The sequence below is a fragment of the Alligator sinensis genome, unplaced genomic scaffold (genome assembly GCF_000455745.1).
Source record: "Alligator sinensis unplaced genomic scaffold, ASM45574v1 scaffold737_1, whole genome shotgun sequence".
NCBI lineage: Eukaryota > Metazoa > Chordata > Crocodylia > Alligatoridae > Alligator > Alligator sinensis.
Window position 1 is genome coordinate 3,183,878 of NW_005841930.1, and position 11,062 is coordinate 3,194,939.

The 11,062-nt window shown below is 42.1% G+C and overlaps 1 protein-coding gene across 3 annotated transcripts in view; it reads left to right on the forward strand.

Moving 5' to 3' along the window:
- The window catches only part of WASF1 (WAS protein family member 1), an 86,091-nt gene that overhangs the window by 46,942 nt on the left and 28,087 nt on the right, over positions 1 to 11,062 (forward strand). For all 3 annotated transcript variants that reach the window (XM_025198876.1, XM_006019494.3, XM_025198875.1), the window contains exon 3: positions 3,943 to 4,077. In XM_025198876.1, the coding sequence (XP_025054661.1) occupies positions 3,943 to 4,077 (135 nt within the window). The remainder of the gene's footprint in view (positions 1 to 3,942; positions 4,078 to 11,062) is intronic.

An 11,062-nucleotide genomic window follows, 5' to 3' on the forward strand; every position in this document is an offset into this window, starting at 1 on the left:
GCTGATGAAGATGTTGAACAGTGTAGGCCCCAGGACCGAGCCTTGGGGGACCCCACTGTTCACATCCCCCCAGGTCAAGTACGACCCGTCCACCACCACCACTCTGGGTGTGCCTCATCAGCCAATTTTTGACCCATCCAACTGTGTAGGCATCAATGCCACGGTCGCTCAGTTTGTTAATGAGAATGGGGTGAGAGACAGTGTCAAAGGCCTTCTTAAAGTATTGACTGGCAACAGAGGGAGCCACATTCATATTTCCTTCAGTCACAGAAGGATCTCCATGAATAGAGTCCTTGGTGTCATGACCCAAAAGCCATGATTGTGTGTGCGCGCTTCGGCACCAGAATTATCCCCGTCAAGTTGGAGAGCATTGCACGGGAGTGTTTCCTGTTGCAGAGGAAACCCCGGTGCAGGGACGAGTTTCCCGCCTTTTTTGCAGCTTCTTTTGCAGAGTGCATTGCTCATGTTGCAAGAGGAATGCACAGTGCAAAAGAGTTCCCGCCACCGGTATGCAAATTTGTTCCCCGTGATTGGCTAGTGCTAAATTATTCACACGTGGCGGCTAACGATTGGCCTGTTAGCCGTATAAGAGGCTTGAGCAGTTTCTGCCCAAGCCGAAGAGGACTCCACATCCATCTCGTGGGGACTCTGGGTACACGGCAGGGTAATAGAAACCCTGTGTGAGATCCAGAGGAGCGTGGCGGCCTGATCCACCGCCCACCTCTTCCCGTCTTCGAACGCAACTTTTATAAGACGTATTTACGATTCCTATTTTGGTGGCTCGTTCACCCAGAGCATCCGGAGCTCTGCACCGTGGAGCCTAGCAACCTCCACGAGACCGTCTGTGTTGTTTGTCTGTAAATGCAACTCAATCAAGCTTTCCAGCCTACACCACTGCCATCTCGGTGTAAGTAAACAATCTTTTAAAACTACCGATACGCGTCCGTGCCTAATTCCAGCTCGAAGGCCTTCCCTCTCCGCCCGGGCTGCTGGCCACAGCCCGCGTGCAGCGCGAAAAGGGCTCGGGTCGCTCCCAGCCCGCACACTTGGAAAGGAGAGAAATAGCAAAATGGGAGGAGGAACAAGGTGATTCTCAATAATACATTTCTTTCTTAGGAATAAAGACTAACTTGTAACATACTTCGTAAAAACCCTATACTGCCTTATTGCAAAAAAATGCTAATATGGTGGATGTAAAAGTTACAGTTAGTAATACAAGCATGAAATATTTATTACAAATGTAATTGTATATGTATTTGCACATCAATGATGATTCATTGGGAAATGACAGATGTATAGCATGTATCCAGTCAATTAAGCGCTTTTTGGAAGTACTTTAAAATAAGCCTTTCACAGATGTTGAAATTACTTTTGGGCAATTAATATTCTCATCTAATTTTATAGGCAAATCAGACTATCCACTTAATCTGGCATTGTGTGTCCAGCAGCAGCCAAGACCCACAGTATTATTATTACAACTGTCATATTTTCCAGGCATTCTTTTTGTTGTACGGTATAAAACACCAGTACATGTTGTTTGAATAAGCGTAACGTTCTCTGTTTTGTGTGTGCCCCCTATAGCATTAGCAGTATATTGGCAATATGTACATGCATGATAGAGTGAACTTTAACATAATAATATATAATATGTTGACTACAAATAAATAAATGGAGTTGAACAGGATTGGGTCCCTTTATAGGTCAGCAACAGTTTTGTCATTGGCATCAGTGGTTTTCTTTCTTTTATTTAAATTCTTAATTCTAGAATTAAGAATGACTGAACTTTTGTAAAACTGTAGTGTTGGTATTTCTAGTGGTCATACATTTTTCTTGAGTTAAGAGTTGAAGATTTATGCACATAGATAACTTATGTAGACAGTCTGCTACCTAAGCAAGTACTTTACTGCAAATGTTACACTAGTACTCATTCTAACAGATGTAATGTATTTCCCCAAATGCTGAGGAAATTCATTAGGTTGTTCTGTGCTTAGAAAGGGCATTTTCATTTTATTCACCTAAAAATAAAAAAGAAGATACAAGCATGCATAAATACAGTGTTATCTAGTTGATTTCCTATTTCAAATGTGCCAGATTTGTTAAAATGTCTCATAAGAGAACCTTAGCTTACTTTCCACCTTGGAGAACACAAAACAGCAGCAGAGTTTCCTAATGCCTGAACAAAGGTGTTTGTGCCCAAAAGCTTGCAAAGAACTTTTTTCCAACTGTTTATTTGGAAGATATCACATCTACCCAAGGAACCTTGCCTGTCATAAGAAAATCAATATTTATAAGCTAAAACAAATGATTTGGTACAGTATGCGTATGACATTGTACAGCATGATTTAAAAGCATGCGATGGCAATTTGAACTCATTAACAAGGTACATGAATTGTAAGCCTTTGGAAATGATGTAGATAAAATGCATCCTCTGAAAAGGAAACTGTGAAGAACGAATCTTATTAACAGTGTTTGAGCTTTAGAACTTTCTATTTTACTTTTTATTCTTCACTTGAAGTTATGCTTAACATGTTTTTTAAAATATTTTAATTTGTATGTCTCTGAACATTCCATGAGTTGTGATTAACTTGTTGAAGCAAATAATTAAATTGTACGTCAAAGTATACTATCTGGAATAAATTGAATCAGTTGATAATATGTGTATGTTACAGTTTGTTTTAATTATTCACATGTTCTTTATGGATCACATCTTTCAAATAACTTAACCTGTTACAAATGCATGTGGTAGAAAATAAACTGCTCAGATAAGATATTTGATTACACCTAAATTTTCTGTGGAATTGGCCGTTAAATACAGTAGGTAGGTTGCTTGCTGGATTTTCACTCCTAGGGACCTATATTCCAAGTTAAATTTTGGTTACTAGTAAAATGCAGCAGGTATAGTGGTCACATTATTTTGTCTACTGGACAAAAAAAAGGGCCAAAACTTTATTAAATGGTTTCTTCTGTTGTATCTGCCAAAACATAGATTTGTACATGGAGATCGGGCAGGCAAGGTGCTTTGGGTAGATGTGATATCTTTTATTAGACCAATCATATCTACCCAAAGAACCTTGCCCACCCAAGTCTTTAGACCAACACAGCTACAGCAAACCCCTACTGCACGGAGATCAGGTATTTTAGAGGTGTATGCATAATTTAAACTTGCAAAAGCATCATAAATGCACACACTTTTTTAGAAATGAGCTTCTAGTCTGTAGGTAATATGGATCAAATTTTCTCTGAGCAGTGAGGTATATTTTTTATCAGCACTGAAAGATTCTGCGCAGGTTAAGATTAGCAGCACCATGTGGAGAATTTTATAGGCTTCCTTTTCATGTGATACATTGTTATAGGTTGTTGCTCTTTGGGGTAAGTCTGAAACTCCCATGGACTTCAGTTGGCCTTGGTCAGTTTCTGCAATGTTGAGTACCCGAAGGGGAATGTACCTAATATAATGTGTCTGTTATTCAAATCACAGTGAAAATGATTTCATGGATTTCCTTTTACTAAGACCCGTCACTTCAAACAACTGCAAACACTAGTTTATTCTGAGATTTTTTTGTAACCTAATTTGATAAATTTCATTAGATAAGGTTGCTTAATCCAGATAAGGGGTCAAATAGTATAAAGCTGTTTTCACTCATTGACATCAGTATAGCTTAGTCAGTTTCCAGTGGTTGAAGGTCTTTGCCATAGTATAATGGGTACAGTAATTTTATTTTTAATAAATAAACTAGTAATTAAATGATCTCTAACTTTGTTGCCTTTTAAACATTCCTAATGAGCTCAGTAATTATAAGTTATTTTTGTTTGATGCCTTTTTAACAAAGTAATTAATTAAAAACAAAATAGAAGCTAAAAAGACATTTTGCAAAAAAAGCATTCACTCGGATTGTTTGTAGCATGCTCGAATTCTTATTTTCCAACATTTTTCTTTTGCAGGTAAATATGCTGAAGATATATTTGGTGAGCTTTTCAATGAAGCGCACAGTTTCTCGTTCAGGGTTAATTCCTTACAGGAACGTGTAGATCGCTTATCTGTCAGTGTTACCCAGCTTGATCCAAAGGAAGAAGAATGTAAGTTAATTTCCACACATGACTCTTTTATTGAGATTAATTTCTTCATGCTGTAATTAGTACTAAAAAAAATGTAGGGGAAAGAAGAGTTAGGGGTTTCGGTAGGGGTTACAGCAAGAGTGCTCAACCCCCGGCCTCTAGGCCAGAGCTGTGCCATCTGGCCCATGGTGCTCCTTAGAGGTCTGAAAATTTGGTAGGTGGGGAGCACTTATAGCATTAATTATCACTTCCTTGCTGTGAGGAGCTGTGTGGGACTGGATGTGGAATCCAATCCAAACTAGCTCAGGGCTCAATCCATGAGGCACAGGGCTGGATCTGGGCTCAGGCTCAAGCCCATGGACCAATCTCATGCCACTCAGCCAGGCTGCAGAGCCAAAAGCTTTGGCACCACTGGGTTAAGACATAGGACTGTGAATTAAAATAGGTGATTTGTGGTTCTATTTTTTCAACAGTTTTTCTGTGTCAGTGGTGCTCATGGTTTTGGCCCTGCAGGCCGGATGAATGGTGTGAAACCAGTCTGTGTGCTAAATTGGGCCCCACACTGCATCCGTCCAGCCAGGATCAGGCTCCTGGAGTCTCACACCACATCCACCTGGCCAGGATCAGACTCTGGGGTCCTGCACTGTTCCTGTGTGCTGGAATTTAACCCACAGATTTGTGGGGAGCCCCATGGGCTAGATGATAGGCATAATGGGCCCGGGTTGAGCACCCCTGTTCTATATGGTCTTGAGCAGGTCAGTCAGCCTGGATACATGGTGAACACTATTTCCACTGAGTTGGAATGGTGCTCCCAGTCTCTGTTTTACTGGGTTTAAAACAGAGACATAAATCATTACTCAAATTTTTCCATCAACTTTGTATTGGAAGGAAGCATTTGTTTGGGGTGGTCTTCAGTGTCTGACTCATTGTCATTCCTTTTTTTTTTTAAATTAAAATGTGTACAGCTTGCGGGGAAGGTGAAATCTGAACTTGTAGCACTTTTTTACTATGATATTTACATATTAATCTGCCTGAGGCTAGGTCTAATTAATGCTGCTCAGTTCTCCCTTTTCGTTCTTCTTTCATCTAACCTGTCCACCATCTGCTGCCCTTTAGCAAACAATTCATTGCTTGGTTGTTGAATTTTAACATCAGAACATCTGGGAAAAGCCTTTGCTGCCTAGTTCCCAGTTGCCCTTTGTGTGCTCTTTTCTCACCAATGCAATTGTGACAAACTGACAAATCAGTCAGTCCAGTTTTTACATATCTTTCTTCATTCCTCTTTCATACACAGTGTAGTTTTATTTAAATACCTGATAGTTTTTAAGTATTTTATTTTGTTTAAAAATCCCTGATCCATATTTATTTAGAAAGTATAACCTTTTGTCTGAGTAAATTTTAGTACTCATGAAAGGCTCTGGATGACTGCCCTGAGACTGAAATCCTCTTGGTTTTCCATAATGTTGGATTTCATGAGACTTAGTCATAAGATGCAGAAGCTGACTAGCAAGCTAAAACAACTGAAAATCCTTTGAAGAGAGTCAATCATTACATTGGTAAAGGTGCGCACAAAATGCTATCTTTTCCAGTTTCCCGTTTCTTTTAGATTAAAAAAAAATACTTACAGATTTCTGGTGATGAAGAATGAGCAAATGTAAATTTGCTAATAATGACTTTTAAAAAAAATCCCCCAAGTATTATAGGTAATAAGTTTACTTTTCTTTGGATGTTTATCTGCTCAAACTTCATGGTTGGAACTTTCTGTTGGTGAGACCAGGAGTGAAAGGTGTGGTGTAGAGCAAGGCTTAGATATTTCTCCACCATATCAACTTAACTATATTCAGAGTCAAAAGATATGGGTCTGTGTCTTGGGTATGTTCTACCATGGATTTCTAGCCTGTGGTGATTAAACACAGTGATTCAAACATTCAATTCAATCTATGCTAAAACTTCTGCTTCTTACCGTTAGTGGATCTGTGAAGTTTGATAGTACAGATGTAGTAAAGAAGTAGAGACATACCTGAACTGATGGTTAAGGAAAGAAAACGAGGGAAAAAAACCTAAGAAGCCTCATTAAAAGTCAAGTTAAAATATATAGACAGTTGTTAGGCACAGTTCTCTGCAATGCAGGTTGACTAACACAGCAGTAGCTTGTTTGAAGAATTGTTGGAAGAATAAATAAAAGAATATGTGAAACGTTGTTTGGATGATTGAGAGATTCACTATACACCTTCAGTGATATCTGTGTAAAGAGTCAAAAAGAACCTACAACGTTACTTTATTAGAATGAAACTCAGTGAAAAGTGAACGAATCAAAATAGCTGAAGATTACTTATTATAGGAACTAATGGACCAGAGCCTCAGCTAGTGAAGATCAGTGTAGTTGTGTTAACTTCAGTAATGGATGATGATTTTTACTGGGTTTGATTCTGCACAGGCTTCTCTTCCTCTGGAACTAATTTCCATAGAAATAATGTTGAACCCTTAGAAAACTTCACTAGGTTGAAGCTTTTCGAAATGTAGTTATGAGGCAGGGTTTATATGAGATTTTAAAAGTGCATAAACCTTGTTTTAAGCCTCTATATAGGGGAAGATTGCATCCCATGCACCATACATATCTAAGGTAATTTTCATTTTTCATGAAAACTTGCATAGGAAAGCTGTTGACTGTACACACACAAAATGTTCACAATCTCATGAAGTTAGCCAGTTTTCTCATATCTTAGGTACTGTATGTCCCAAAGCAGGCCCACTCCAGTTCTTGAGTTGTAATCTCAGGTAGAGATTAGCATCCTAGTTTTAAAACCTAGAACTGTGTTCCAGTTCTGGATCACTCAGTGTGGTAAAACGTCCATTTGAGACAGCAATTCAGGATTCACATTTTAACTTCCTATAATGTCTATAGAGGTTATGGGATCTTGTTTCCTAAACTCAGAACAGGGTGGAAATTTAGCATTGCTATTGAAGTACTTTTTTACCAGAGGTCAAGAAATACCACTAGTACTTTATTTGGCGAGCAAAAATGCATTTCTTTTGGCATAGCTAGTAGATGTTGCCATTCAGCTGCATCAATTTGTGACCAAGATTTTTCTTTGTAAGAAAAGCAGTTGCTAAAATTGAGCAGACTGTCAGTTTAATCAATCTTTTAGCTTCTTGGTAGTTTTCATGTTGTAAATATTATGGTATAAATGGTTGATTAACAGTCTTTGACTAAAATAGTTCACCTAGCTAGCAAGGAATTATTATATCAGGGAAAGTTTTGCTCTGCAAGTGCCTCATTACCACCTTTGATATACATGAAAAGTGAGAGTCACTTTTCTCACTCACTAGATGGAAAGTTTAGAGCAATGATTCTCAATCAGGGTGCCTTGATTGTTGTAAGGGTGCAACAGTGATTGGCTCCTGTGCAAGGAGGTAAGCCCACTGCTTATTTTGTGACCCTCCCCCCCCCCCCCCCCCCCCGCCCCAATCTGCCCTAGACCCATAGACAAGGGGGGAACCCATGGCTTTGCCCTCCCAACCTCTGGCAGCCCCTACACAAGCTGTTCTGAGCAGCATGCTCTGCTGGAGGTATATGCAGAGCCACATTTTTCAACCTGGCTCATCCCCTAGCTCCTCAAATACTCCCAGGCTTGGGAAAAGAGTCTGCAGGGGCAGAAAACTCTTGACTACAACCTTCAAGTCCCTGGAGGAGCAGCTACAGTAGCAGGGGCTTCACTTTACCCCTCAGATATAGAGTGTGGGCAGGGAGGTGGTCCCCTTCTCATTTTCCCATTCTGGGACTCATTCTGTTGCCCACCCTGCTACCCCTTCAACCACCTCAGTGTCCATCATATATTGTGTGTGTAGCCCAGAACCTCATCCCTGCTGACCAGGTGTCCCTGGGCTTTGTCTGTTTGGACCCCTGGGTCAGAGTTCAGGGGTAATTGCCCTAGGATAACTAAGGGTATAAATCAGCCCAGCACTGACCTGGACCCATGTGTAAGGGGTAGGGCTGTGCAAAGCTTTGGTAGCTGATTTGATTCAGAGGAGATTTGACTTGATTCGGCAGCTGAATATCCAAATCAAATCAGGAGACCCATTAAGAGGTCCAAATTGATTGGGAGCCTCCAAATCTATTTGGAGAGATTGAGGGTCGATTCAGAGATTCAGCCATAGGCTATACAGGTTTCTCTCATATAAAGTGAACCCCCTTTATAATGTAAATAGGGATAGGTTCCCAAGGAGGGAGGCTGGTCTTAGGGAAAGGGTGGGGAGAAGGGTGCTGTTCCCGGGGTTACACCTGCTCTGCCTGTCCCCCCATACCTGGGCGCTGCATGTCCTCACTCACCCCAGCTCCTGGGCTCTGCCATGCCATGGTGCAGGCAGCTGGTGTCAGCTGCTCCCAGGGCTGCTGCAGCAGGAGCTGGGGGGAGTGGCAGCAAGCAGAGCCCCGTCCCCCCTGCACCCACTGACAGTTCCCGTTGCAGCTAGCACTGGTCGCTCCCAGGGCCATTGCAACAGGGGTTAGGGTGAGTGCAGAGAAGCTGCACCATGTCACATGCTGCCCGGGGCTCCACTTGCTGCCACTCCCCCCAGTCCCTGCTGCAGCAGCTCCAGGAGTAGCTGACACCAGCTGCAACAGGAACTATCAGTGGGTGCAGGGTGGGGACATCTCTTGCTGCTCTATGCCCCCCCCTGGAGGGCTGTGGGACTGTGTTGAGCTCTTCCCGGGGGCACATGCACCTGGATCTGTGCACAGGATGACAGCAGGTTGCCAGGCTGGGGCTGGTGGTGGCACCAGGCTGAGTCTTCCCGGTGCTCAGGACTGGCACGCCAAGCACAGGCAACAGCCCAGTGCCCCCAGATCTGGACACGGGATGACTGCAGGATGCCGCTGCAGGCTCGGGCTGGTGGCAGCACTGGGCTGTTCCCGGTGTTTGGGGTGGGTGCACCAAGTGCCGGGAAGAGTCAGCCTGGTGCCACCGCCAGCCCCAGCCTGCAGGCAGAGCATGGTGCAGCCCCAGGAATGGCATCCCTCCCTCTGCCCCTTTCCCTAGTTCCAGCCTCACTCCCTCCCTCCCTCCCCACCTGGGAACATATCCCTCTCTGTTAGGGCTTTCCGACGCTTGGGTAGCTGATTCAGCAGTCAAATCTCCGAATCTGAATTTGTTGAATCAAATCGGGACAGTGATTCGAATCACCAAGTCAAATCACTGTCCCTCAAATCGGCCAAATCCGAATAGAATACATACTATTTTGCACAGGCCTAGTAGGGGGATGTACTATACTGAGAGCAGACATGCGCAGGGCCAGATAGAGCCAGGGATAATGGCCTGAAGGGGTGACTATTTTACTTGCATTACATTTATATTGTAATGTAGTAACACATTTAATTAATAACACATTAATTAGTATTCTGTTTATATTATAATATTCAAACTCTATTAGGTTTTTTAAAATGGGGTGCCAGTAAATTCTGAAAACTTTCAGGGGCATGCATTGATTCTAAAAAGATTGGGAATCACTGATCTACAGTGAGGGCTGAGCAGCCCTGACTCAAGAATCCTAGGAGCAACTGAACAAGTCTGAGCTGAATGTTATGTTCTATCACAGTGAATTGCATTGTTAATAAAGCTAAGATCAGGAAGAGTAAAATTGGACTCCACACTATATCTGGAATTTGTTTGAGATCAGATTTTGAAAGACATTTGCTCACAATATTACTGGTTTCCACAAACTCATAATTTGCATAAGGGAATTCTCACTTCAGTGGGATTATCCAAGTCTCTTGGCAATTGAGAATAATTCATAAACACCTTCTGTTTTTCAAGAGAAGAATTTTGCTTGTCATGACTGGTCAATGGGATAATGGTTTTGGATACAGTAACAAATTGTTAGCAGTAGTAATCTTACAACAAATGCAGTATTTCAGGATTTTTAATGTTGTTTTTGGGTTTACCGTTAGAGAGTAACCCTGGTTTAAATCTAAGTATTTGTGGGATTTATGTCTATGTGCTGATTTAACAAATATACAGATTTCAGAAAACTGCACAGGGACTGTTTTGCTCAATGGAGTTAAGGCTTTTAAAGATGTTATAGGGTGATGAAATAGGCACTCCTACTGTCTTGTGCAAATGGCCTTTGACAATTCTGTTATATGTTTCCATACTAAGCATTAATGGCTGTTGCTTTTCAGAGAATCACCAGGGAGACTGTAAAAATAGTATTTAGTCCCAAATATACTAAAATAATTTTTTCATGGTAATGCAAATGTTTTTTATATATATATATATATATATATAGAGCTATATGATTGCTCAGAGCTCCAATATGAAACTGGAGATAGGCCTGTTGAAAGTCTCTGGGTTAGGGTCCGAAAGGATAGCAACAAGGTTGATGTTGTGGTGGGGGTCTGCTATAGACCCCAGATCAGGTGGATATGGTGAATGAGGCTTTCTTCAAACAGCTAGCGGAAGTTACTCGATCATAGGCCCTGGTTCTCATGGGGGACTTCAGTCGCCCTGACATACAGCAGTGCACAGGCAATCCAGGAAGGTTTTGGAGAGTGTTGGGGACAACTTCCTGGTGCAAATGCTGGAGAGGCCAACTAGGGGCCGTGCTGCTCTTGACCTGCTGCTCACAAACAGGATGGAATTGGTGAGGAATGTAGTAGTGGATGGCAACTTGGGCAACAGCAACCACAAGATGATTGAGTCCTGAGGAAAGGCAGAAGAAGAGCAGCAGAGTAAGGACCTTGGCCTTCAGAAACACAGACTTCACTTGAGGAACTCCTGGGCAGACCAGTCTGAGGGAGAGAGGAGTCCAGGAGAACTGGCTGTACTTTAAAGAAACCTTACTGAGGGTGCAGGAACAAACCATCCCAACGTGCATGAAGGCTAGCAAGTATGGCAGAAGACCACTTTGGCTTAGCAGGGAACTCTTATAGTTTCATAGTTTCATAGTAGCTAGGGTCAGGAGGGACCTGAACAGATCATCTAGCCTGACCCCCTACCACAGGCAGGGA